At 42.5% G+C, this 27,728-nt stretch overlaps 1 protein-coding gene across 4 annotated transcripts in view; it reads left to right on the top strand.

The window, feature by feature from the left end:
* LOC140191217 (adhesion G protein-coupled receptor E3-like) overlaps positions 1–27,728 on the top strand; it is a 151,757-nt gene that overhangs the window by 110,277 nt on the left and 13,752 nt on the right. For all 4 annotated transcript variants that reach the window (XM_072248399.1, XM_072248400.1, XM_072248401.1 and 1 more), the window contains 4 exons: positions 8,707–8,888; positions 12,600–12,758; positions 24,051–24,251; positions 25,899–26,119. In XM_072248399.1, the coding sequence (XP_072104500.1) occupies positions 8,707–8,888; positions 12,600–12,758; positions 24,051–24,251; positions 25,899–26,119 (763 nt within the window). The remainder of the gene's footprint in view (positions 1–8,706; positions 8,889–12,599; positions 12,759–24,050; positions 24,252–25,898; positions 26,120–27,728) is intronic.

The raw sequence follows: 27,728 nt of genomic DNA, 5'->3' as shown, positions 1-27,728 counted from the left end.
ACATTCCTCACTCAATCCTGTCTGGTGTTTCCCTATCACTTTCAATGTTTTGTTTAATGCACAATGCCCCAGCCTTAACCTAGTCCACACAATTTCCTCTCTTCTGTTTCCATTACCTACCCTAGTACTTGCAACACTCTTTTGTATTTGATATAAATGCCTCCCTTTCCCCTCCCTGTCCCATCTTCCTTGCGACATTTGTTTGACTTTTTCCCAGATTACACACTTAACCTCTGCTTTACTGATACTAATGTACATTTCCACATTTTCTTTCTTTAACGCCCTCTTTGCCAACTCATCCACCCTCTCATTCCCCTTCACCCCTACATGTGCTGGAACCCATAGAAATTTTACCTGACCTCCCTGATTTGCAATTCTTGTAACTAACTGAAGGACTTCATAAAGTGCATCTTGCCGACTGTTTGTGTGAAAAGACCTTAAACTTGCTAGAACTGAGGATGAATCTGAACATATCAATGCTTTGGCCTGTCTGGCTTTCTGCACCCATTGCAACGCAACCAACACCACCAGCATCTCCACTATAAACACCCCTAACTTATTAGATGTTCTTCTGCTGATTCCAATTTCTTTTGCTGGTACAACCACCCCAAACCCTGTCACTCCTGTTTCAGGTTCCTTCGCACCATCTGTATAAATGTGAGTATAATCACTATACTCTTCCATCACATGACAGTTAAATGCATTTACCAAATCTGTTTTATATCTTTCTTTCCTTTTTACCTCTAACAAATGCCAGTCTATGCCAGGCCATACAAGCTTCCATGGAGCTACAATCGGATAAACTACTGAAGGACTTATCCTCAGATCAAACACTCCACATTCTTTCGCGATATCATTCCCTACCCGACTAAAGGTATCCCTCTGAAACCTCCCATTTTCCCAGCACTCCTGCAACACTCCTTTAGCAGGGTGAGAATCATTGTGTCCCTGCAAGTTAACCCAGTAGTTTGCCATCAGTTGCATCCTTCTTAGTTCCAAAGGCATTATTCCCATTTCTACCTGTAGGGCTGACACTGGTGACATTTTAAAAGCCCCACTGCACACTCTCAAGGCCTGAGCCTGAATCACATCCAGTTTCCTTAGAAGAGACCTAGCTGCTGATCCATATACTATATTTCCATAGTCCAACACAGATCTCACTAAAGCCACATACATTCTCTTCAAAGCTGAACAACTTGCTCCCCATTCCCTACCAGTCAAACATCTCATCACATTTATTACTTTTTTACATTTTTCCTCAACTTTCCTGATATGGTCTGCCCATATTAATCGTGAATCAAATATAACTCCCAGAGATTTAAATGATGCAACCCTTTCTAATTCAACCCCATACGTCCTTAACTTCTTCCCTACCTCAACTCTTTTCCTGGTAAAAAAATACAGTTTGAGTTTTATCTACTGAAAATCTACATCCCCAATCATAACCCCACTCCACCACTTCATCAATTGCTTCTTGTAGTTTCTTGATTATATGGTCCATGTTCCTGCCTCTTTTCCACAAGGCCCCATCATCCGCAAACAGTGACCTACCTATATCCATTGGTACCTTTGTGAAGACATCATTGATCATAATGATGAAAAGTAACGGGCTAATCACACTACCTTGAGGTGTGCCATTTTCCACTATACACTATTTTGATAACTCTGATCCAATCCGAACTTGAATTTTTCTACCAAACAAAAAATCTTTAATCCAATTAAGAACTCTCCCACCAACCCCCATCTTGTGCAGTTTAATTAATAATTCTTCCTTCCACATCATATCATAGACTTTTTCAATGTCAAAGAACACTGCCACTACTGACTCTCTATTTGCCTGGGCCTTCCTTATTTCAGTCTCTAACATTATCACTGAGTCCATGGAATTCCTTCCCTTTCTAAAACCACTCTGATAACTTGCCAGCATTCCCCTTTTCTCAAGCTCAAAAGTAACCTTTCTGTTATCATCCTTTCCATTATCTTACATATACTTGATGTTAATGCAATTGGTCTGTAGCTAGTGGGCTTTGATGGATCCTTGCCAGGTTTCCTTATTGGAATTACTACTGCTTCTTTCCATGCACTTAGTAATCTTCCCTCCTCCCACACTCTGTTATAAAAATGCAGCAACTTCTGGAGTGCTCCTTCTCCTAGATTTTTTAGCATAACATAGCATATCAGATCTTTCCCTGAGGAGGTTGGTCTCGATCTCTTTATTGCTCTCACCATTTCTGCTAATGTGAATGGATCATCAATTATATCATCTGTTCCTTCCCTCCTGTTTAACACACCTGGGTTTTGGCTTATTATTCTTTCCCTTCTCCCTTCTTCAGACAAATTTTCTGAACTGTGTATCAGTACAAATGACTTGGCCATGATCTCAGCCTTATCCCTACTGGAAATTGCAGTTTCCTCCTCAGATATCATTACTGGATATTCCCATTCCCTTCTATCTCCTCCCATCCTCTTAATCATTCCCCATATTTGTCCCACAGGTGTTGTTCTTCCTATCTTGTCGCAAAAACTCCTCCAACTTGCCCTTTTAGCTTGACGTATAGTTCTTCTCACCACTGCCTGTGCCTTCTTATATTGAACCAAATGCTGCATATTATGGGTTCTTTTAACTAGCCTGAATGCTCTATTTCTGTTTTTTACAGCCTGACAACATTCCTCTGTCCACCATGGTACCAGTTTCCTATTCATCCTATTTTTACTCCTGGGTATAGATCCTTCTGCTGCCATGATAATTGCTGAAGTCACCTGACTGTTTAATTCATCTACATTTCCAGAAATGTCAATCTTTGTCAACCCTTCTTCACTCAACTTCTGGAACTTACCCCAATCTGCTTTTCCAAACACCCACTTTGGGGTTCCGCCACCTGGTCTTACTTCAACTCTTTCAACCACTGAACATAAAACTGGGTAGTGATCACTGCCTACTGTTGAAGCAGTCCAAACTCCCCAGTTACTAATGCCAGCCAAGGTATTAGACACTAACGTAATATCTAACACTGACTCAGTTCCTGTTGTTATATCTACCCCTGTGCCTCTACCATCATTCATACACACCAAATCCCTTTCTTCCATCAAATCTTCAATTACCTTTCCATTTGGATCTGTAATCTGATCCCCCCATATTGTGCTATGAGCATTGAAATCTGCACACCACACTACTTTATGCCTGTTTTGTCCTTGTATCTTTAATAGGCTGTCCAAATCCAACCTTTTACATGGATTGTAGTAGTTAATTATAACCACTCCCTCCCCTCTCTCCCACACTTCCACCACTATGTATTCCTGATCATCTTTTTCCAGTACCCTATATGGTATACCTTGCTTGATTAACATAGCACAACCCCCTCCTCCCCCTAGATTTCTATCTTTCCTTATCATTGTATACCCATATACCACAAAGTCTAAAGTTGGTTTCAACCAAGTTTCCAGAATACACACCACATCCGGTTTTACAACCATTTCTTTAATAAAGTGCTTGAATTCCTGGCTATTGGCCAGTAAGCTCCTTGCATTCCATTGTAAAAGAATCATCATAATTAGTATTAACCAACACATGACACTTCCTGGCTTGACTGATTACTGAGGTTCTCCCTCACTTCCTCCCATGTCAGTCCTACTAACCCTAAATGGTTTACTGCTGCTTTTACCACCAGCTGAATTTTGTCACTTTTTGACTTTACCTCAGCCGTACTATTAATCGCTCCTGCAATGAATGTTACTAGAGCCTTTTTGTCTACATAAATCCTGTCATTTGTTCTTTGTTGCATCTCTCGTATCCCTATTGCTCCCTGTTCATTAGGAGTATTATTCTGTTCTCTTGACATTCTTATAGCTTCTGCATAAGTGATCTTTCTTTTCACTTTTATTTCTTGAATTTTAGTCTCCCGTCTCACAACCGCACACCCACTATATGCCAAATTATGAGCTCCTCCACAATTGCAGCATTTTGGTTGAACTCCTGTTCCGCACTTTCCATATTCATGATCACCCCCACATCTAGCACATCTCCTCTGCCTTTTACAGTTTTTAGCTATGTGTCCAAACCTTTGACAATTATAGCACCTCAGTGGCTTTGGCACATACACCCTTACTGGGTAACTCATGAAACCCAGGAACACCTTCCTTGGTACTCTTTTCTTCTTCAAATTTAATCAATACTGATTCACTTTCCTTTTTCACTCCCTCCTTTGTTGTTTTCAGTCTTTGAACATTCATTACTTTCCCTCCTTTGATATTCCTCTTTAACTCCTCCATATTTATACTCATTGGTACCCCCATGATCACTCCTTTACAACCACTATTTTGTGCTCCCACCCTCCCAGTATATTCCACCTTGCATTTTCCTATATTTTAGCTTGAGTGCTTTCTCAAGTTGTTCCTCATTCACACATCTTACCAATAAGTTGCCATCATTAAGGACATTTGCAAATACTATTTCCCCTATCTTATTTGTCAGAGTTGTTCTTAGCTCAAATGGGTTAATTTTCTTCATATGTCCCTGAGCCTTCTCATTAAACCTAATTATGACAACACCTCCTCTCTGAGCTTGTTCATCTTCCTCACTTTCAGAGCTTTCTCCACTATCATTTCTTATTCTTTTATTCCCTTTGTCTTGGTTTTTATTCATCTGACCACTCGCTACCTCCTCATTCCCTTTACTTCTCCCTTCACAATAATCCACCTCTCCCCAGCTGCCTACCTCTGGTCCCAAGTCTCTATCCCTCTCCTTCTCCTTCTCCACTTTCTTTCCCTCAACCCCACCTCTTATCTTGTCCACCATTACCAGACCCACACAACCCCCTCCCAGCAATTTCCCTTCCTTCCCCACTCTCTTTCCCTCAACAGGTTCCAAACCACATTCACACATCAAGCAAAACACAGCCAGCCCTAGCAGGGAATGCTAGTCAAGGCAGGGTTTAAATGGACAGGGTAATGAGTGAAAATTAGACACAGGTGGGTGCAAATGAGGAGACAAGCTGGTAATTGGAGGAAGTCCAAAAAGGAACGGGGCTGGGCCAGAACCCACATGGCCAGGTGAAAGAAAACAGAAATTAAAGACTATCATGATCCAGAGCTACCAGCAGAGGCCCTTCGACCCAGTGTTCAGGCCAGATCCTTAACAGTTTGCAACAAATACAGGTTGCTGCATTTCATACAACGTTCATAAAATATAAATGCCTGCATTGATAGATTCAGAGTAAATAATAAGAGGTTATCTTAAGTAAGCACATAAGTAGCTATTCTTTTGTACTTGGTTTGATGTTGAGAGCTTGTCTAAAACTGGTTAGTTCTACAGTATTTTGTCCACCAGTGAGTGTTTACATTTTAAGCTTGGACTTCTTGTTGACAGAAATCAAACTAAAATTAATTTCAAATATCCAACACACACAGTATCATTTTCAGGATAGAAATGGGATTTCTTCATATGGTATTTTTGGAACTAGCTCTCTAAGAGGACAGTGGAAGATCAGACTGACCAGTTCCTGTAAAGACATTGCTGTTTGCTTGTGTTTCTGTGGGGCATATATCTTGTTCTCATCCTTACTTACTGTCTACCATATAAATAACTTACACAGTCCTTGAAGATCAAATCTTCACACAGAGGAAATCTTCCTTCATGTAATGCATTTCAAATTTGCTAAATAGTAAAAAATCACAATAGATCAGGTTGCTCAAACCTGTGCATCCATAAGGCAGTGTGTACCTTCAACGGCAACAGAGATATCTACCACCACTTCATACTCCTGACTTGACTTCTGCCAAACAAGTGCATCAGTTCTGGCTCACTTCAGAGTGTAGACTGTAGAGGGAATGCCAGGAGCAGTACAATGTATCAGACTAATGAAGCTGTAGAACATTAGCCAAGAAATCCCCCAAGGGGATCTTATCTACTACACCTAGTCATAAATGAGAAGGGACATTTAAATAACTAACATTCACATCTTCTATGATGGTGAGGCCCAATAATTATGTACTAAAAATGAGGCTGTGCTATTTGCATTATTCTTATATGTAAGTAGCAAGTAGATGGTCCATCTTAGCTTCTCCTGAGATCCAATTGCTTTCAAGAAACAATTACTCATGAGCAAACTGCCATTCCTGATTTGGATTTTACCAAGACCATAAGACCATAAGACATAGGAGCAGAATTAGGTCATTCAGCCCATCAAGTCTGCTCTACCATTCCATCATGGCTGATCCTGAATCCCACCTAACCTATACACCTGCCTTCTCACCATATCCTTTGATGCCCTGACCAATTGGAAACTATCAACTACCACCTTAAATATACAAAGGGATGGCCTCCACCGTAGTTTGTGGCAGATTCACTACTCCCTGGCTAAAAAAAAAATCCTCCTTGCTTCTGGTCTAAAAGGTCACCATTCAATTTTGAGGCTGTGCCTTCTAGTCCTGGATACCTCCACCAGAGGAAACATCCTCTGCACATCAACCTTACCTAGTCCTTTCAACATTCAGTAGGTTTCAATGAGATTCTACCCCACCCCCACATTTATCTAAATTCCAATAAGTTCAGGTCCAAAGCTGCCAGACATATGTCAAACCTTTGGTTCCTGAAATCAGCCTTGTGGGGCTCTATTCACTAGAATTCAGAATTAAGAGTGACTTCATTGAAACAAATCGAAAATTGAAAGGCCTTGTTAGAGTGAATATAGAGAGGATGTTTCCTATGGTGGGAGAGTGTAAGAGCAGAGGAAACACACTCAGAATAGTACGAAAAACTTTTAGAATGGAGATAAGGAGGAATTCCTTGAGCCAAAGTGTGGCGAATCTGTGGAATTCGTTACCACAGACTGCTGTGGAGACTCTCATTGGGTATATTTAAGGCAATAGTTGACAGATTCTTGATTTGTCAGGGCTTGAACGGATACTGGGAGAAAGCAGGAGATTGGGTCTGAGAGGGAAAATGGATAAGCCATGATGAAATAGTGACGCAGATTCTATGGGCCAAATGTCCTAATTCTGCTCCTATATATAATGTTCTTATATTCTTATTGTTCAATCTTATTTATAATGAGGCTGCTCATACCTGCACAAAGCAGCACCTAGACAGCATTCAGTGACAAGTAACAATGACCACCTCCAGTCTCACCACCTGGTTTGGTGGTCAATGCAATTAACATCACCTGACAAAATGTTCAACCTTACTGAAGTCACCATGGCCCAGAAACTCAACCAGTCAGCTCAATAAAAACCATGGGGTAAATAACAGTATTGTGACTTAATCTGCATGAGGGATTGAATAGCCTACCCCTGTTTCTATTTCTTGTATTATTCAGATTTGCTACAATTTCATCAGAACAGATTCAAAAAGGAAAAGAGCATCATATTGATCAGCACCATTCATGGGAAGTTTCTGGTGCATAGATTCCGCCTGGGTCCTGAATACTGAGAGCACCTCCAATCTTAATTGAGATATTGAGAATAAATCTCATCTAATAATGTATATTGAGGAGGTTCCTTCCTGCTCAGTTCTGTTAGACGTTCATTGGAAAAGATTCAGACATTTCATTTCCAGTTTTATACATTTTCCTAATTCAAAGAACATTTAAACTTTGCATTCTCTGTCCCTAACTCTCTGAGAATCAAAATGGTCCTCTGCTGACAATTGTACTGGATATTGGTTTCCCATGCTCCTGAATGTTTCACCACATGAGCCGTTTTGACCAATCAACCCTGTCCCATGTTGCTGCTGTTATTCATGAGACATGTCCAGAAGTGCAGTCATTCTCAGCAGAATGACAATGTTATCCGAAGAGTGTTTGATGCCTCTGGGTCTGTATTCACTAGAATTCAGACGAATGAGGGGTGACCTAATTGAAATCTATCGAATGGTGAAAGGCTTTGATAGAGTGGATGTGGAGAGGATGTTTTCTATGGTAGGAGTGTCTAAAACCAAAGGTTTCAAAGCTACATTTAATGTCAGAGAAATGCATACAATATACATCCTGAGATGCTTTTTCTTCGCAACCATCCACGAAAAACAGAGTGCCGCCAAAGAATGAATGATAGTTAAATGTTAGAACCACAAAGTCCTCCCCAGCTCCTCTTCCTCCCACGTGTAAGTGATAGCACGCAAAAAAAAGCACTGGCACCCGCCACCGAGCACTCAAGCGTGAACAAAGCAACAGCAAAGATACAGACCTGCAGTACGCCAAAGACTACTTGTTCACCCAATATGCAAAATGCCACAGGCTCTCTCTCTCCCTAATAAGGGAGAAAGAGATATCTCCGTTTCACAGCGAGATGGAGACATAACAAACAACTCGCTGGTTTAGGATGTTAAGAGTCTATTGCATCGCTTTTTCCGAGCACTGTGCCCAAAGATCTGGGTCTCTGGGCACACAGCCTTAGATCTTCCATCTCCCATGACACACCGATCTCCTGCCTAGACACCAACCTCCGATTCCCCCATTTACAGAGCCATGAAATCTTGAACCATTGAAACTGCTAAGTTTTGATAATGCTTTTGGTAAATCTTTGGTAATACTTTCAACTGACAAACAAATATATTTCACTAAAATTAAATAGACAAAGCCCTTCTGAAGGTTTTTATCTGCATATTGCTCAAATTAACCAAGGAATTTCCTGAAGAGTTGGCATCTCTCCTCCTGAATCCCGTTGTTATGACACTAAGGGTAATTTGCTCAGTTTTTAATTTTCTTTCTGCAGATGTTGCCGCTGTTGTTCTTATATCCTACAAAGATCTGGGCTCCCACATGAAACCGACTCTTTTGGAAGCCAGCAACAAGGAATCCAAGCTGCAACTAAAATCCGAAATTGTTACTGTTGCAGTAACAAACAAGAACACGAAAGATCTTCCTGAACCAGTCAATCTTACCATTGAGAACATGGTTTGTTCAATAGCAAAATACTACAGATGCTGGAAATCTGAAATATAAGCAGGTAGTGCTGAAGATCAGGCAGTCAGAGGGTCTGAGCATTATTTCCTCAGAAGGTATTCCTGCAAGGTCATTGGATCTGAAATTCAAGGATTTTTAACCCAGCAAAGTTGGAGGAGTGGCAGTGTGAGGATGATGAATAATAGAATCATAGAGTACCACCACATAGAAACAGGACTTTCTCCCCAACTAATCCATGCCAACCTGTTTTTTTCTGCCTATGTCCCAACCACCTGCACTCAGACCATAGCCCTCCATGCTTCTCTTCCACGTATATATCCAAATTTCTTAAACATTTCAATTGAACCTGCATCCACCAATCCTACTGGCAGTTCATTCCACATTCTCAACACCCTCTGAGTGAAGAGGTTATCCCTCATGTTCCCCTTAAACATTTCACCATTCACTCTCAACCCATGACTAGTTCTAGTCTCACTCAACCTCAAGGGAAAAGAACTTGAATGTACTTACACTATACCCCTCATCATTTTGTACACTTTTATCAAATTGCCCTTCATTCTCCTATGCTCCAGGGAATAAAATCTTAACCTATTCAACTTTCTTTATAACTTAGGTCCTTAGGTCCTGGCAACATCTTTGTAAATTTTCTCTGTACACTTTGAATCTTCCATTAGCTTTGGTTATGTAGCTGTAGGTTGGTGACTAGAACTGCATAGATTACACTTTTTGTGTAAAAAAGTTAACTTTCAAATTCCTATTGATATTACATCTTTCCCTTCTCAGCTTAAATCTATACCCTGTGGTTCTTGATTTCCCAACCCTGGGAAACAACCATAAGGTATAGGAGCAACACACATCAAAGTTGCTGGTGAACGCAGCAGGCCAGGCAGCATCTGTAGGAAGAGGTACAGTCGACGTTTCAGGCCGAGACCCTTCATCGGGTCTCGGCCTGAAACGTCGACTGCACCTCTTCCTACAGATGCTGCCTGGCCTGCTGCGTTCACCAGCAACTTTGATGTGTGTTGCTTGAATTTCCAGCATCTGCAGAATTCCTGTTGTATAAGGTATAGGAGTAGAATTAGGTCATTTGGCCCATTGAGTCTGCTCCATCATTTCATCATGGCTGATCTATTTTTCCTCTCAGCCCTAATCTCATACCTACTCCCCATATCCCTTCATGCCCTGACCAATTAAGAATCTATCAACTTCTGCCTTAAATATACATACAGATTTTGCCTCCACAGCTGCCCTTGGCAATGAACACCACATATTCACCACTCTCCAGTTAAATAAATTCCTCCTCATCTCCATTCTAAAAAGACGCCCCTCTATTCTGACGCTGTGTCCTTTGGTATTAGACTCTCCCACCATAGGAAACATTCTCTCCACATCCACTCTAACAAGGCCTTTTTCACCATACGATAGGTTTCAATGAAGGCACCCCTCATTCTTCTGAATTCCAATGAATACAGCCCCAGAGGCATCAAATGCTCTTCATATGACTGTTTTACCCAAGCAAGAATCTTCCCTGTAATACCATGTAGCTTGTTAAGCAGCCTCACAAGTGGCACCTTGTCATAGGCTTCTGAAAATACAATTGCACAACATCCACCAATTCTCCTTTGTCTACTCTGCTTGTTATCTCTTCAAAGAGTTCCAACAGATTTGTCAGGCAGGATTTTTTCATGAAGAAGTCATGCTATGGCATGTTGTATCCTGTGCCTCCAAGTGCCCCAAAACTATATCTTGAACAATCAACTCCAACACCTTCCCATCCACTGAAGTCAGACTAACTGGCCTATAATTTCCATTCTTCTGCCTCTCTCCCTTCTTGAGGAGTAGAGTGACATTTGTAATCTTCCAGTTTTCCGCAACCATTCCAGAATCTAATGATTGTTGAAAGATCATTACCAATTTCTCAGCCACCTCATTCAAAACCCTGGGATATACTCCATCTGGTCCAGGTGACTTATCTACCTTCAGACCTTCCAGTTTCCCAAGAACGTTCTCCTTAGTAGTGGCAACTTCACACAATTCATGACCCCTGACACCTGGAGCTTCCAGCATAATGCTAGTGTCTTCCACCATTTCCTTGTCCCCCATTACTATCTCTCCAGCATTGTTTTCCAGCAGTCTGATATCCACCCTCGCCTCTCTTTTACACTTCATATATCTGAAGAAATTTTTGGTATCATCTTCAATATTTTTGGCTAGCTTACTATCTTGCCTTTAGAATACTTCTTCCTCTTTGGGTAAAATATATACTGTGTCTTCTGAATTGCTTCCAGGAATTCCAGCCATTGCTGCTCTGCCGGCATTCCTGCCAGTGTCTTTTTTTTTCTAATCACTTCTGGCCAATACCTCTTTCTTGTCTCTGTAATTTCTCTTACTCCATTGTAATATTGATACGCCTGACTTTATCATCTCCTTCTTAAAATTCAGGGTGAATTCGATTATATTATCACTTGTCTGTAAGGGTTTTTTTTTTACCTTCCTCTCTAATCAATTCTAGTTCAATGCATAACACCCAATCTAGAATAGCTGATCCCCTAGTGGGGTCAACCATAAGTTGCTCTAAACAGCCATCCTGTAGGCATTCCAGAAATTCCCCCTCTTCGAATCTAGCACCAAACTGATTTTCCCAACTTTCCTTTATATTGAAATCCCCCACGAATATTGTAATATTACCCCTTTGGCGTGCACTTTGTACCTTCTGTTGTAATTTGTAGACCATGTCCTTACTACTGTTTAGGGTCTGTATATAACTCTCATCAGGGTCTTTTTACCCTTGCAGTTCCTTAGCTCTATCCACAACAATTCAACACCTTCTGACCCTATATTACCTCTTTCTAATGATTTGATTTCATATTTTAACAGCAGAGCCACACCAGCCCCTTTGCGTTCCTGCCTGTCCTTTTGATACAAAGTGTATGCTTGGGCATTTATCTCCCAGCTATGATCTTCTTTCAGCCATGATTCCGTGATGCCTACAACATCATAAATGCCAATCTGCAATTGTGCTACAAGTTCATCTGCCTTATTCCATACATACACACATTCAAATATAACACTTCCAGTCCTGTATTCACCCTTTTGATTTTGTCCACCTTTTACTTTGCAACTCATTCTGTTGACTGCAATTTTGCACTGTCATCAGCCTCTCCATGCTATGAGTCCCACTACACATTGCCTCTGTTTGTAAACCGACTACCTCATTTGAAGTTATATGCTTATTATTGAAGGGAACAGCCACAGGCCTAGTCTGCACTGGCTGTGCATTTCCCCTCTTTCTCCGGACAGTCACCCAGTTATCTGTCTCCTGCAATCTAGGGGTGACTACCACCCTGAAGTTCCTGTCTATCACTTCCTCGTTGTCCCTCGAGATTTTATACAGGTTAATGTTAAACAAAGGATCTGCTCCCCTTTTAGGGAATGTAGGGATGACTCTTCAAGAATAGCTTAACTGGTCTTTTCAGATTGTTGCTTGTGGGAGCTTCCTGCACAGCCATTTATCCTACAACAATAAATACACCTCAAAGGCTCTTCAAAGGACCCAAAAGGCTATGGAATACCTTTTAAACACTCCTTGCAGGCAAATTTAAATTTTGTTAAAATTCCAAGCCAAAACCATGAAATACAATATATGCCAATTTGTTCAATGGAAGGAGTTAATTACTGTCATTTTTTTTTGTCTTTTAACAGCTTACTAATGAAACAGCAAAATGTGTCTTCTGGAATGGATCAGCTAGTGCCTGGTCTGAACATGGCTGCGAAGTGCTCGAGTTCAACGTGACACAGATAGTTTGCAGCTGCAAACATCTGACAAGCTTTGCTGTGCTTATGGCCTTGAGTGAAATAGAGGTACACTCTACATGGTGTGTTGAGGGTGCGTGAATGGGAAGTGCGGTGCATTAGGAACTTGGCCACAGAGCTAGAGGGCAGTGAGAAGAGATCACCATTCAGGAGTCAACATCCCCACAGGTCTGATAATCTTACTCCATACAGTGGCAGCAAGATTCAACAGGAAATATATTAATCCTCTGATATTGCTGTCTTTCAAACAGCGGCCCAAAGTTGCTTTGTCCTAATGTAGAGCAGCCTTGGCACTGATTACACTACAGCCAAACACATCATTTACCAAAGTCACCTAAGCACAATCGAAGAATACTTTGGAAAGGTTGTGTATTTATATGTACCAAGGTATTTCAAAGACAATTAACCAAGCACCACAAAAAGAGATAACATGATAAGTGACCAATAGCTTGGTTCTAGAAAGAGGATTACTAGACAAAAGGTTGTAAGAGCTGGAAGTCTTTACATCACTAGCATTCTCAGTTATCTTATACCTTTTGGCTCCAACAAACCTCATTCCTTCCTCGAAACAGTATAGATTGTGCCAGCAAAATGATCTATGGAGATACTCTGCAGTTTAATTTCACTTTCATTGTCAGAATTTAAATGCAATAGAAATTAAATATTTTTCATCAGCAGCAGTGCAGTACATTATAAAACTTAAATTAACATAAATTTCAATACAGTTAAGTGTGAGGTGATGCATTTTGGAAAGTCAAACCAGTGTAGTTATTAAACCATGAATGGTAGGGCAATAGGGAGTGCAATGGAAAAGAGGGACCGATGAATACAAGTGCTTAGTTTGCTGAATCTGGTGTCATAAGTAGACATGGTGGCGAGAAAGGTATGTAGCACACTAATCTTCATCAGAGGTCATTGAATATAGGAAATGGAACATGATTCTGGCTGGCTGTGCACTGTGGTCAGCAGGATATGGGCTGATCATAGTACTGGCTGGCTGGGCACTGTGGTCAGCAGGATATGGGCTGAACATAGTACTCGCTGGCTGGACACTGTGGTCAGCAGGATATGGGCTGAACATAGTACTCGCTGGCTGGGCACTGTGGTCAGCAGGATATGGGCTGAACATAGTACTTGCTGGCTGGACACTGTGGTCAGCAGGGAATGCTTGGACCAAAGGGTCTATATCTGTGCTGTATTGCTCTGTGACTCAAAATTGTACATAACTTATAAAACAAAATAAGCAACATTAGTGCAGGAAACAGAAAAGTGTGTTAAGCTCAAGCTTGATTTTTCTGATATGAACATAGAAATGAGAAATAGGAGCAGGAGTAGGCCATCTGGCCCATCCAGCCTGCTCTGCCATTCAATAAGATCATGGCTGATCTGGCCATGGACTCATCTCCACCTACCTGCCTTTTCCCAATAACCCTTAATTCCCCTACTACGCGAATATCTACCCAACCTTGTCTTAAATGTATTTACTGAGGTGGGCTCTACAGCTTTATTGGGCAGAGAATTCCACAGATTTACCACTCTCTGGGAAAAGTAGTTCATCCTCATATCCATCCTAAATCTACCCCCCAAATCTTTAGGCTATGTCCCCTAGTTCTAGTCTCACCTACCAGTGGAAACAACTTTCCTGCCTCTGTCTTATCTATCCCTTTCATAATTTTACATTTCTCTAATATAATATACCCTCTCATTCTTCTGAATGCCAAGAAGTACAGTCCCAGGCAACTCACTCTCTCCTCATAGTCTAATCCCCTCATCTCTGGAATCAACTGGTGCACCTCCACTGCACTGTCTCCAAAGCCACTATATCCTTCCTCAAGTAAGGAGACCAGAACAGTTCACTGTACCCCAGGTGTAGCTTCACCAGTGCCCTGTACAGTTGAAGCATAACCTCTCTGTTCTTAAATTCAATCCCTCTAGCAATGAAGGCCAACATTCTATTTGGCTTCTTGATAGCCTGCTGCACCTGCAAACCAACCTTTTGTGATCATGCACAAGCACATCCAAGTCCCTCTGCACAGCAGCATGTTGCAATTTTTTACCATTTAGATAATCATCTGCTCTTTCATTTTTCCTTCCAAAGTGGATGACCTCACATTTACTAATATTGTACTGCCAGACCCTTGCCCACACACTTAACCTATCTGCAGGCTCTCTGTATCTTTTGCACAATTTGCTTTTCCACTTAATTTAGTATATCAGCAAACTTAGATACACTACACTCAGTCCCCTCTTCTAGATCATTAATTTATATCATGAACAGTTGCAGGCCCAGCACCGCTCACCACTGATTGCCAACCAGGGTAACACCCATGTATCCCAACTCTGCTTTCTACTTGTTAACCAATCTTCTCTCTGTGTTAATACATCACCTCCAACTCTATGCATCCTTATCTTATGAATATGTCTGTTATGCGGCACCTCATCAAACACCTTCCAAGTAAATAACGTCCATCTGTTTACCACAACCACGGATTCGGCAGCACGGTAGATACGGCAATTGCACTTGTGAATTTGCACGTGTCAGCTAATTATTATTTAATCGTGGCAGTATTTAACTCCATACTTGTCATGTTGTTGAGACTTGGACAGAACGTAGCAACACTTCATTGCTGTTTGCATTCGACCTTCCTTGAGATATTGGACTTTCAAATCAACTGACTCTGAAGACTCGCGGTACTCATTTAATGTTTATATGTTCTTTTCAGCTGCAGCGTAGGATTCGTTTTCCTTTTGAGGGTTTTAGTTAATGGCCCTGTTTGGCCTAGCGTTTATTGTTTTATTTTCCCTTTAACACTGTTCGTATTAAAGTCTGTGAACTATCGACCTGCTTCAGTGTCTCTCACTCCGCACTTGGACCATATCCGAACCTGGTAACAGCAAGTCTTGAATGACAAAGATGGACCCAGCAGAGAGAGAGCAGCTGACCTTGGCCGTGAGATTCATTGGTCAGGTAGGAGACAAGCTACAGGCAATGGAATCTATTCTCAGTGAAGTTACAGAGGCAACGAGGCAGATAACCTCGTGCCGACGAGCCCAGTCTCACTTGGAGGAACAGGTATCGTCCCTAGCCACAACAGTTCAATAGCTAGCATCAGCTGGCAGCCATTAACGTTTTTGACATCTCAATTCAGCAGCTTCAGGCCGCCTCAGTCGCACTCCCAGCATCTCACAGGTCCTCCTTTTCTGCTGCCCCAACAATCTCTGCTACTAATGCTCCCTTTCCTGCACCTGGACCAGATCCGACTCCCATGACTGTTGAAGAACCGAGTATTCCACGACCAGGCAGATATTCTGGTGATCCCGATGGTTGCAGGAATTTTATTACTCAATGCGAGCTGACATTCCAAGCCCAGCCTGGTAGTTTTGGTGATGATGTGCAAAGATTGGTGTAGGTGGTCAATCTTCTTGATGGACCTCCACTCAGCCTGTTTAATGCTTTACGGGAGCAAGGATACCCCGCAGACCAGTCGTTCTGATATTTCGTGGCGGAGTTAGAGGGCTTGTCTACCAAGGGCATATGGGTGGAGCTGAGAAACAGGAAAGGTATGACCACATTAATGGGGTTGTATTATAGACCACCCAATAGTCAGCGAGAATTAGAGGGGCAAATCTGCAGAGAGATAGCAGATAACTGCAGGAAACATAAAGTTGCGATAGTAGGGGATTTTGATTTTCCACATATTGATTGGGACTCCCATACTGTTAAAGGTCTAGATGGGTTAGAATTTGTAAAATGTGTTCAGGATAGTTTTCAAAATCAATATATTGAGGTACCAACTAGAGGGGTTGCAATATTAGATCTCCTATTAGGAAATGAGTTAGGACAGGTGACGGAAGTGTGTGTAGCAGAACACCTTGGTTCCAGTGATCATAACATGATTAATTTCAACTTGATCATGGATAAAGATAGATCTGGTCCTCAGGTTGAGGTTCTAAACTGGAAAAGGGCCAAATTTGAACAAATGAGAAAGGATCTAAAAAGCGTGGATTGGGACAGGTTGTTCTCTGTCAAGGATGTGATTGGTAAGTGGGAGACCTTCAAAGGAGAAATTTTGAGAGTGCAGAGCTTGTATGTTCCTGTCAGGATTAAAGGTAAAGTAAATAAGAATAAGGAACCTTGGTTCTCAAGGGATATTGGAACTCTGGTAAAGAAGAAGAGAGACATGACATGTATAGGAAATGGGGAGCAAATAAGGTGCTTGAGGAGTATAAAAAGTGCAAAAAAATACTTAAGAAAGAAATCAGGAGGGCTAAAAGAAAACATGGCGTTGCTTTGGCAGTCAAGGTGAAGGATAATCCAAAGAGCTTCTACAGGTATATTAAGAGCAAAAGGATAGTCAGGGATAAAATTGGTCCTCTTGAAGATCAGAGTGGCCAGCTATGTATGGAACCAAAAGAAATGGGGGAGATCTTAAAAGGGGTTTTTGCATCTGTATTTACTAAGGAAACTGGCATGGAGTCAATGGAAATAAGATAAGCAAGTAGTGAGGTCATGGAACCGATAAAGATTGAAGAGGAAGAGGTGCTTGTTATCTTGAAGCAAATCAGAGTAGATAAATCCCCAGGATCTGACAGGGTATTCCCTTGGACCCTGAAGGAGACTAATGTTGAAATTGCAGGGCCTCTGGCAGATACATTTAAAAAGTTGGTATCTACAGGTGAGGTCCTGGAGGACTGGAGGATAGCTCATGTTGTTCTGTTCTTTAAAAAAGGCTCTAAAAGTAATCCGTGAAATTATAGGCCAGTAAGTTTGACGTTGGTAGTAGGTAAATTATTGGAAGGAGTACTAAGAACTACAAGTATTTGGATAGGCAGGGACTTATTAGGGAGAGTCAACATGGCTTTGTGTGTGGTAGGTCATATTTGACCAATCTATTGGGGTTTTTCGAGGAGGTTACCAGGAAAGTGGATGAAAGGAAGGCAGTGGATGTTATCTACATGGACTTCAGTAAGGCCTTTGACAAGGTCCCGCATGGGAGGTTAGTTAGGAAGATTCAGTCGCTAGGTATACATGGAGAGGTAGTAAATTGGATTAGACATTGGCTCAATGGAAGAAGCCAGAGAGTGATAGTGGAGGATTGCTTCTCTGAGTGGAGGCCTGTGACTTGTGGTGTGCTGGGTCCACTGTTATTTGTCATCTATATCAATGATCCCAATGATAGTGTGGTAAATTGGATCAGCAAATTTGCTAATGATACAAAGATTGGAGGTGTAGTGGACAGTGAGAAAGGTTTTCAAAGCTTGCAGAGGGATTTGGACCAGCTGGAAAAATGGGCTGAAAAATGGCAGATGGAGTTTAATACAGACAAGTGTGAGGTATTGCACCTTGGAAGGACAAACCAAGGTAGAACATACAAAGTAAATGGTAGGGTACTGAGGAGTGCAATAGAACAGAGAGATCTGGGAATACAGATACAAAATTCCCTAAAAGTGGCGTCACGGGTAGACAGGGTCGTATGGTGAGGTTGTATAAGGCATTGGTGAGGCCAAATTTGGAGTATTGTGTCTAGTTTTGGTCACTAATTTACAGGAAGGATATTAATAAGGTTGAAAGAGTGCAGAGAACGTTTACAAGGATGTTGCCGGGACTTGAGAAACTGAGTTACAGAGAAAGGTTGAATAGGTTAGGACTTTATTCCCTGGAGCGTGGAAGAATGAGGAGAGATTTGATAGAGGTATATAAAATTTTGATGGGTATAGACAGAGTGAATGCAAGCAGGCTTTTTCCACTGAAGCTAGGGGAGAAAAAAAACAGCGGACATGGGTGAAGGGTGAAGGGGGAAAAGTTTAAAGGGAACATTAGAGGGGTCTTCTTCACACAGAGAGAGGTGGGAGTGTAGAATAAGATGCCAGAAAAAGTGGTAAATGCGGGCTTACTTTTAACATTTAAGGAAAACTTGGACAAGTACATGGATGAGAGGTGTATGGAGGGATATGGTCCAGGTGCATGTCAGTGGGACTAGGCAGAAAAATGGTTTGGCACAGCCAAGAAGGGTCAAAAGGCCTGTTTCTGTGCTGTAATGTTCTATGGTTCTATGGTTTTTCATCTTCCAGTATGGGGTCAGGAGGCGGCCCACCGACTCTTGGACCTGCGCCAAGGCAGAGGAATGATGAGAAATAATGTAGTCAAATTCTGTACCTTGCAGTAGAGACAGGATAGGATGAGAGATTTCTCATCTGACCACCGTCATTCCTCGACCTCTCCCCCTCCCTCACCACCCAGCCCACGGAGGAGCCCATGCAAGTAGGATGCATGCATCTATCTCAGATGGAACGAGAGTGGCATCAGAGGATAGGTTCCTGCCTCTACTGTGGTGATCCAAAACTCCAGGACACTTCCAGGTGGCATGTTCCAAGTGACCAGTAAAAAAGATTACCCGTCAGCAGGGAGGGGAACCCTGATGGGTCGGTTCTCTCTTCAGTCAGCTTCACCAATTCTGTAATGCTCGCAGCTTCCTTGTCATGGAGGTCTTAGACCCATGAACTTAAGGTGTTTATTGACTCCGGTGCAGCCAGGAATCTTATGGAAATCTCTCTCGCTCAAAGATGGGGAGTTCTAGCTCAGGAATTAAGAGAAAAGATCAACACCAAGGTGCTGGACGGTCAACCTCTGGGAACCAGCCAGATAAACCTTTCCACCCAACCCCTCCAAATGGTGCTCAAATCAACCATCATGAAGAAATATCTTTCTATCTGGTTAATTCAACTGAACTGCCACTGGTACTTGGTCTCCCCTAGTTATCCCGACATAATCCATGGATCGATTGGTCTCTGAAGGTACTCCAGGAATGAGGACCAGCATGCTTGTCTACCTGTCTGGGTCCAGCTCAAACTCCATTCCATGAATCCCCTCCTGTGTCAGCTAAGGATATGGGCCCATCTGGGATTCCAGCTGAATAGGCGGATCTCCTTGAGGTTTTCAGTAAAAGAAAGGCCACCACCCTGCCCCCACACTGGCCATACGACTGTGCCATAGACCTCCTACCTGGCACTAGTCCTCCCCGGGGCCGGCTCTTTTCCCTCTCTCGTTCTGAAACGGTGGCCATGGAGGGATGCATTAAAGAGGCATTGAGCATGGGGTTTATCCATCTGTCAACCTCGCCGGCAGGAGCGGGCTTCATTTTTGTGAGCAAGAAAGATGGGAATCTCCATCCCTGCATCGATTATCGGTCCCTGAACAGCATCACTGTGAAAAACCGCTACCCTCTTCCCTTGCTGACATGTGCATGTGAATATCTCCAGGCAGCAACAATATTTTCCAAAATTGATCTGTGCAATGCTTACAGTCTGATTCGCATAAGAGAAGGGGATGAGTGGAAAACGGCTTTCAGCACCTCTAATGGCCACTATGAATACCTGGTAATGCCTTTTGGTCTGGCCAACAAGGCTGTATTCCAGGCCTTGGTTAACGATGTTGAACTAGTTTGTGTTTGTGTGTTTAGATGACATCCTTACCTATTCCCACTCTCATCAGGAACACGTCAAGCATGTCTAGAGAGTACTCAAATGCCTTCTTGAAAATAACCTGTACATCAACCCTGAAAAATGTGAATTCCATAAAGACCAGGTGCCGTTTCAGGGCTATATACTTACCCCATCCAGTGTTCAAATGGACCCTAATAAAGTTCAGGCAGTTGCAGAGTGGCCCAAACAGTCTACAGTCAAACAGGTACGGCACTTCATGGGGTCTGTGAACTTTTATCACCGCTTCATCCAGAATTTCAGCTCTATCGCAGCTCCAATTAATGCACTCACCAAGAACACCTCGGCAGGACTCCATTGGACGGACGATGCCGACCAAGCATTTTCCAAGCTAAAGCGACGTTTCACCACTGCCCCGCTGCTGCAACACCCAGACCCATATCAGCCATTCATTGTCGAAGTGGATGCATCCGATGTAGGCATTGGAACTGTCCTCTCTCAGCGCTCGTCTGCGGATAGCTGGCTGCACCCTTGTGCTTTTCTTTCCCGTCACTTGACTCTAGCCAAGAGGAATTACGACGTTGGGAACCGGGAGCTTCTGGCTGACAAGGAGGCCCTGGAGGAATGGCAACACTGGCTGGAGGGGGCAGAGCATGCATTCTTGGTCTGAACAGATCACAAGAACCTCTCCTATATTCAGGGTGCTAAGAGACTCAACTCTCGTCAAGCACGGTTGGCTCTCTTCTTCACACGGTTCAATGTTGTCCTCATTTATCGTCCCAGCTGCAAGAATACAAAGGCCAATGCTCTCTCCCAGCAGTTTGATGGATCTGAGGAAAATGCTGATCCAGATCCCATTCTTTCTCCCTCATGTATCACTGCTCCGGTTATCTGGGGAATAGAGGCAGAGGTGAGGGCTGCCTAACAATCAGCTTCATTTTCCCTTTAACACTGTTCGTATTAAAGACCGTGAACTATCAAACTGCTTCAGTGTCTCTCACTCCACACTTGGGTCATATCAGAACCTGGTAACACTGTTCCCTTCTAACCACTGCACTTGGTATATCATCAAAGACCTCAAGTAAGTTTGTCAAACAGGACCAGCCTTTGCTGAATCCACACTGCGTCTGCCTGATGGATCCATTGCATTCCAGATGCCTTGCTATTTCTTCTTTAATGATAGCTTCAAGCATTTTCCCAACTACAGTTGTTAAACTAACTGGTCTGTAGTTACCTACCTTTTACCTACATCTTTTTTTGAACATTTGCTGTCTTCCAATCTGTCAGGACCTGCCCAGAGTCTAGAGAATTTTGGTAAATTATCATCAAAGTTTCTACTATAACTTCTGCCATTTCTTTCAGTACCCTGGAATGTTTTCCATCAAGACCAAGGGACTTGTTTATCTTCAGGCCCACAAGCTTGCTCAGCACTACCTCTTTAGTGATAGCTAGTGATACCTCTCATCACATCCATAACATCTCTCTTTGGTGTGTTAGATGTGTCCTCCACCATGAAGACCAACACAAAATGGCATTCAAAGACTCAGCCATCTCCTCATTAGCCAATATCAATTCCCCCTTCTTGTCCTCCAAGGGACCTACGTTCATTTTAGCCACAATTTTCCAATTTCTATAAATACAAAATCTTTTAATATCTATTTTTCATATTTCGTGCTAGCTTATGTTCATAATCTAGCTTCCATTTCTTTATTGCTTGCTTAGTGGTTCTTTGTCACTTTTTAAGATTTTCTCAATCTTCCAGTTTCCCACTACCCTTGGTGAATTTGTATCCATGAGCTTTTAGTTTGATGCCTTCTTTTATTTCCTTGGTTATCCAAGACTGGCTCTCACCACCCTTACTGTCCTTGCTATTAACTGGAATATACTTTGAGCACTGTGAAAAATCTCTTTGAAAGTCTTTCACTGTTCTTCAACCATCCCACCATATAGCCTGTGTTCCCAGTCTACACTAGCCAAATCCTCCCTCATCCCATTGTACTCTCCATTGTTTAGGCATAATACATTGATTTTAGATTGAATTATTGCACTCTTCATTTGTATGAGAAACTCAATCATACTGTGATCACTCTTTCCAAGAGGATCCCTAACTACAAGATCACTAATTTTACCTGTCTCATTGCACAGGACCAGATCTAAGACAGCATGTTCCCTTGTAGGTTCAGTAACATCCTGTTCAAGAAAGCCATCACAGGTGCATTCTATGAAGTCCTCCTCAAGACTGTCTCAACCAATTTGATTCACCCAATCTATGTGCAAGTTAAAGTCCCCATGATAACTGCTGTTCCATTGTTAAATGCCTCAGATACTTCTGTTTACTGCCTGTGCCACTGTAATCATATTATTCCATGGCTGATAGACAACTCCCACCAGTGATTTTTTTTCCCATTTACAATTGCTAATCTCTACCCAGATGGATTCAGCATTCTGCTCCTTAGTTCTTATATCATCCCTCACTATTGCCCTGCTCTCATCTTTAATTAAGAACACTAGCCCGCCTCCCTTACCTTCCTGCCTATCATTCAGTATTACCTGATATCCTTGGATATTTAATTCCCAATTCTCTCCGCCCTGCAACCACCTTTCTGTAATGGCCACTAAATCAGACCCCTTTGTACAGATTTGTGCCACGAGTTCACTGACCTTGTTTCGAATACTATGGGCATCCAGATAAAGTGCCACCCCCCACCCTTGAATGGCTCCCTGAACTACAGTGCCACAGTTAGGGTGTTCATCCTGCCTACATCTCCCACTCTCATCCACACAGGGAGCAGGTAGTATATCTCAGACCTGTTGGATAGGCTCAAGGGCTGAGGCTTCTCCAGCATTGCCTCTCGGATCCCACTACCCTCCTCACTCGCAGTCACACCCTCTTGGTCTCAACCGCAGACCGAATTTGAGGCAGTTAACCTAATGGGTGTGACTACCTCCTGAAACAGAGAATCCAAGTAACTCTCCCCGTCCCTGATGTGCCGCAGTGTTTGAAGCTCAGATTCCAGTTCATCAACTTTGAGCCTGAGCTCCTCAAGCAGCCAACACTTGCTGCAGATGTGGTCACCAGGAACCACAATGGAGTCCACCAGCTCCCACGTCTTGCAACTACAGCACATCACCTGATCCTGCATCATCCCTACTTTATTTAATTAGCTGTAATTTAGTGACTTCTTATTCAACCACAATAAAAGCCTTTCCTGCTACTCACCTGTGCCTCCTCGCCAAAGCCCTGTGAGCCAAAGCCTCAAGTTCCCACTCCTACACTGGTCCCCTCACACAATGGCCACTCTACTTTGACCCTGCTTTACTTTTATTTGCTCCTGTGAATCGTGAGTTATCTGGTCCACCACTAATGACCTGAGCCCCGGGAAATACTATTTTTTTAAACTCTTCTCCCTGAACTGTGAGAAGCTCTCTCTCTGTGAACCGATTGGTCTGCCGTTGATGATAACAACAACTGGGGGCTTAGGCAAGGAGCTGTAGTTGACCTCAGACCACCACTCTACCAGCCCAAACCTGCTGCATCTAATGAGATCATGGGTTATTTTCTACCTCAACATTATGTTCCTCATTGCCCTTAATACCTGTAACAGAAGTTTATCCACGTCTGTCTCAAATGTAGTCAGCAGCTCTTTCTGCTGTTTCTGTTGTGTAGTGTTCAAAGTGAAATTACTGTGAATGGAATGAATGAAATTAGTGTTTAGAATACAGAACAGTACAGCAAAGGAACATGCCTTTCAGCCTACCATGTCTGTACTGACTATGTTGCCACTATAAACTGCATATCCACCTGCACATGGTCCATATCCTCCCATTACCCATTCACATGTTTGAGTTAACTGCCCTTCAATGATGCTATTATTTAAACTGGTTCTTGTTTCTTCTTAGGCAGATGATGGCTTCCGTCTGCATATGATCACTATTTTTGGCATTTCTTTTTCTCTGGTGTGCCTTTTGATTTCAATCCTCACCTTCAGCCTGTGTCGTTCCATTAAAAGTATCCGGACAACTATCCATACACACCTTTGCATCAGCCTCTTTTTAGCAGATTTTCTTTTCATCGTTGGAATAGACAAGACCAAAGACACGGTAAGTGAAAATAAATATTGGTATCTTCTCCGAGCACAATATTTGAAGAACTGGCCATCTCTGTGTACAAGACCAGATTGATCAATTGCCCGGGATAATCCATATCACTTTTTTTCATACAACATTCAACAAATGCATTCATTTGTGTTTACTGATAGAAATTATTCCTGAAGTTAATAGTGAATGTAGTTCCTTAAGGTTGTAGGTTGTCATAGCAGAGAGAGCTAGGTAGTGGGGCTCCCAATAATTTGCATCTCAAATAGACTTTGACAACCAAATCCAGCTCCTGGCCTTCACATGTAGCTTAGCTCCTAAACCCAGCAGAACTGCGGAAGGGACAAAAGGGACAATGGCTCCTTAAAACTAATCACTTTGAGGAGATGGGGCTTGTTAGCCGTGGTTGGAAACTCATCCAGGGGAAGGAAACTTCTGATCTCAAACCTCTGCTGCCTTGCAGCTATACCCACTCATGAAGAAGGCTTTGGGGATAAACCCCGAGGAAAAATCCAGAGCTGGAGTCTTTAAGACTATGTTGAGTTCAATGCTGACTGGCAACTCTTGCGACACCGCTGATACCATACTATATCAGTCTCTGCCCTTCTTTTGGAATCGTCAGCTGCACAGAGAGGGGAAGCATGCTACATATTGCTCTCCACATTGTACTACCCTGGCTAGCATTTCACATAGACAGCTAGGACATAATATCCATACCCTTGACCAACAAAGGAACTCAAAAAATAGTGAATGAGATAAAGGGAATTTCCATGCTGCCCTATCTAGTCATTATCATACTACCACTAGCCATTAGCCATCTGGTTCATTTGATTGCATTAGTGACCACGTTTTAAAAGTGTTCCATTGACTTTCAATCCTTTGTGACTTCCAAGGTTATGAAAGACATGGTATCTCTGCTGAGAAATTCACTTGCAGTCATTTGCTCTTTTGAACTCCATGCAAATGAAAATCAATTTCTTTTCTCCCAGTCTGATTGTGGTAGCACCCAAAGAGGCTGTGTCCATGTGCATTGAGCTATGACTCAATAACTAATTGCACTGAAACCACTTTGGAATAATCTTGCATTCCAATGGATATTCAATAAGTCTTTTGCGGAATTCTCTTATATGTTTCCCTTGTTAGATAGACAATGCAACACCATTACCTGTACAAGAATCTGCTTGGATCATTGTGGTGGAACTTAGATCAGGGTATGCAGAAGTAACCTGGCTGTAATTCGCTGGACTACCTGCCCTTCATACAGCAGCGTTGAAGAGGGTCCCAGTGAGGCAGCTGTCTTTTATTCTTCAGCACATCCTACCACGCATTCCCCACCTCCCCACGTACTGTCCATAGTCCCATTCTTCAGCCCAGCCCACACAACATTCATCACCTGCCCACCATACTCACTGCCATCCCTGCTCAATAATACCCAGCCCCTGAAACCACATGCAAGCCCTTACAGCTGTCCCACACAACAGCCCTGCACATACTGACCCCACACAAGCTGACTCCACACACCGAGCTCACACAGTGACCCAGCACCTGTGGCCAGTGTCTGAACCTTTTCTGTATATTACTCTGGATGGTGGATGGGTAGTTACATGCTCCTGTTGGTTATTACCTTGTTGCTCTTTTGCATCCCCTCCACAGACTGTCTGTGCTGTCATCGCAGGATTCCTCCATTATCTCTTCCTGGCCTGTTTTACCTGGATGCTTCTGGAAGGAATCCAGCTTTACCTCATGGTGGTGCAAGTCTTCAATGCAAAGAGTCTTCAGGCAAAGTACATGTGTTTGTTCGGCTATGGATGCCCTTTGATAGTGGTTGGCATTTCAGCTGCTGTGTATTATGAAGGATATGGAACAAACGAATAGTAAGTGTGGACAAACTATTTATTTCTCTGTTCGTGCAGTTTTAATGATTAGAATCAGGTTTATTGTCATTAACAAGTCGTGTTTTGTGGCAGCAGTACAGTGTAATCATAATAAATTACTGTGTTAAAATAAAAACAAATAAATAGTACAAAAGCTGAATAATCAGGTAATGTTCATGGAATCATGGACTGTTAATAAATCAGATGGTAGAGAGGAAGAAGCTGTTCCTATAATGTTGTGTGTGAATCTTCAGACTTCTATACTTCTGTGCATCTTTGCACTGTGTGAGAAAACCAGAAGACCCAGAGAAAACCCACACATTCCATTGGGAGGATATACAGAGAAGCCTTGCAGAACAGCACTGGAGTTGAACTCCAAACTCCAAACATCCCAAGCTGTAATAGCATCGCTCTAGCCACTACAGTACCACAGTGCCCACTTGTGCCTCTTCTACCAGTCAGTAACTGACCTTTCACCTTAGTACCATTTTTCACAAATGGTGTCCATTGCTTTACTCTCTTTCTCTCTCTTTTGGTCAAAGGCCCGGGCTAAATCTTCTCCAGTGGCACCATCTGAATCTGCATACCTGCCTCGGTCACATCCACGCTAATCAAACCTGTAGTACCTAATTTACAAGGTGTGACTGACTCTTGGAAGAAAGCATCATGGAGATGTTCCCCTTTCATAAGAGACTAAATTGATCCAAGCTGGTAATGCAGTTTATCAACTCTGAGCCAAGAAAAAGTCACCTGGACCTCATGGAATCGGTCTTGGGATGCTCAGTGGGGAGGGGGTTGGCAAAGGATTTCTGCTGTCTTGATTGTGATCTCTGTTTCATTTTCAGCAACATGCAAGTTGCTAGAAGACTAGAGAACAGCCTATATGTTCCTCTATTCTAAAGGCCTGTAGAGACAAACTAGGAAATTATAGAATAGTGAGCTTTAAACCTGCAGTGGGAAAATTATGGAAAAGATTCTTAAAAACATGATTTAATCACATTTGAAAAAGCATAGGGTTGTTGAAGATAGTCACCGTGGCTTTGTGCTGAAAATGTCCTGGCCTACAAATTTGAAGTGATGAAGATGATTGAGGCTGTGATGGAGGAAATTCTCCTCATCAGTTGAAGCATTGTGTACAAAAGTCAGGAGGTTATGTTGCAGCTTTATCACATTTTTGAGAAGTTTAGGGTGGTGCGGTAGCGTCGTGGTTAGCACAACACTTTTACGGTACAGGTTCAATTCCTGCCACTGCCTGTAAGGAGTTTGTACGTTCTCCCTGTGGCTGCGTTGGAACAGTTTCCTTCCACAGTCCAAAGACGTACTGGTTCATAGGCTAATTGATCATTGTAAATTGTCTTATGTTAGGCTAGGATTAAATCGGGGGTTGTTGGGCGGCGTGGCTCAAAGGGCCTGAAGGGCCTATTCCATGCTGCATCCCAATAATTTTATTTATCAAAATTCAAGTCCTCCTGGTGGATGACTTTGTCAACTGGTGCAAGCTGAATCATCTGCATCTCAACATCAGTAAGACAAAGGAGATGGTGATGGACTTTAGAAAGCCTAACCCTACATTGTAAAGTGAGGGTGGAAGCAAAAAGTACTAAGGAGA

Source organism: Mobula birostris, chromosome 32 (assembly GCF_030028105.1).
Source record: "Mobula birostris isolate sMobBir1 chromosome 32, sMobBir1.hap1, whole genome shotgun sequence".
NCBI lineage: Eukaryota > Metazoa > Chordata > Chondrichthyes > Myliobatiformes > Myliobatidae > Mobula > Mobula birostris.
Note: the sequence above shows the minus strand (reverse complement) of the source record. Positions and strands in the feature narration are given on the sequence as shown.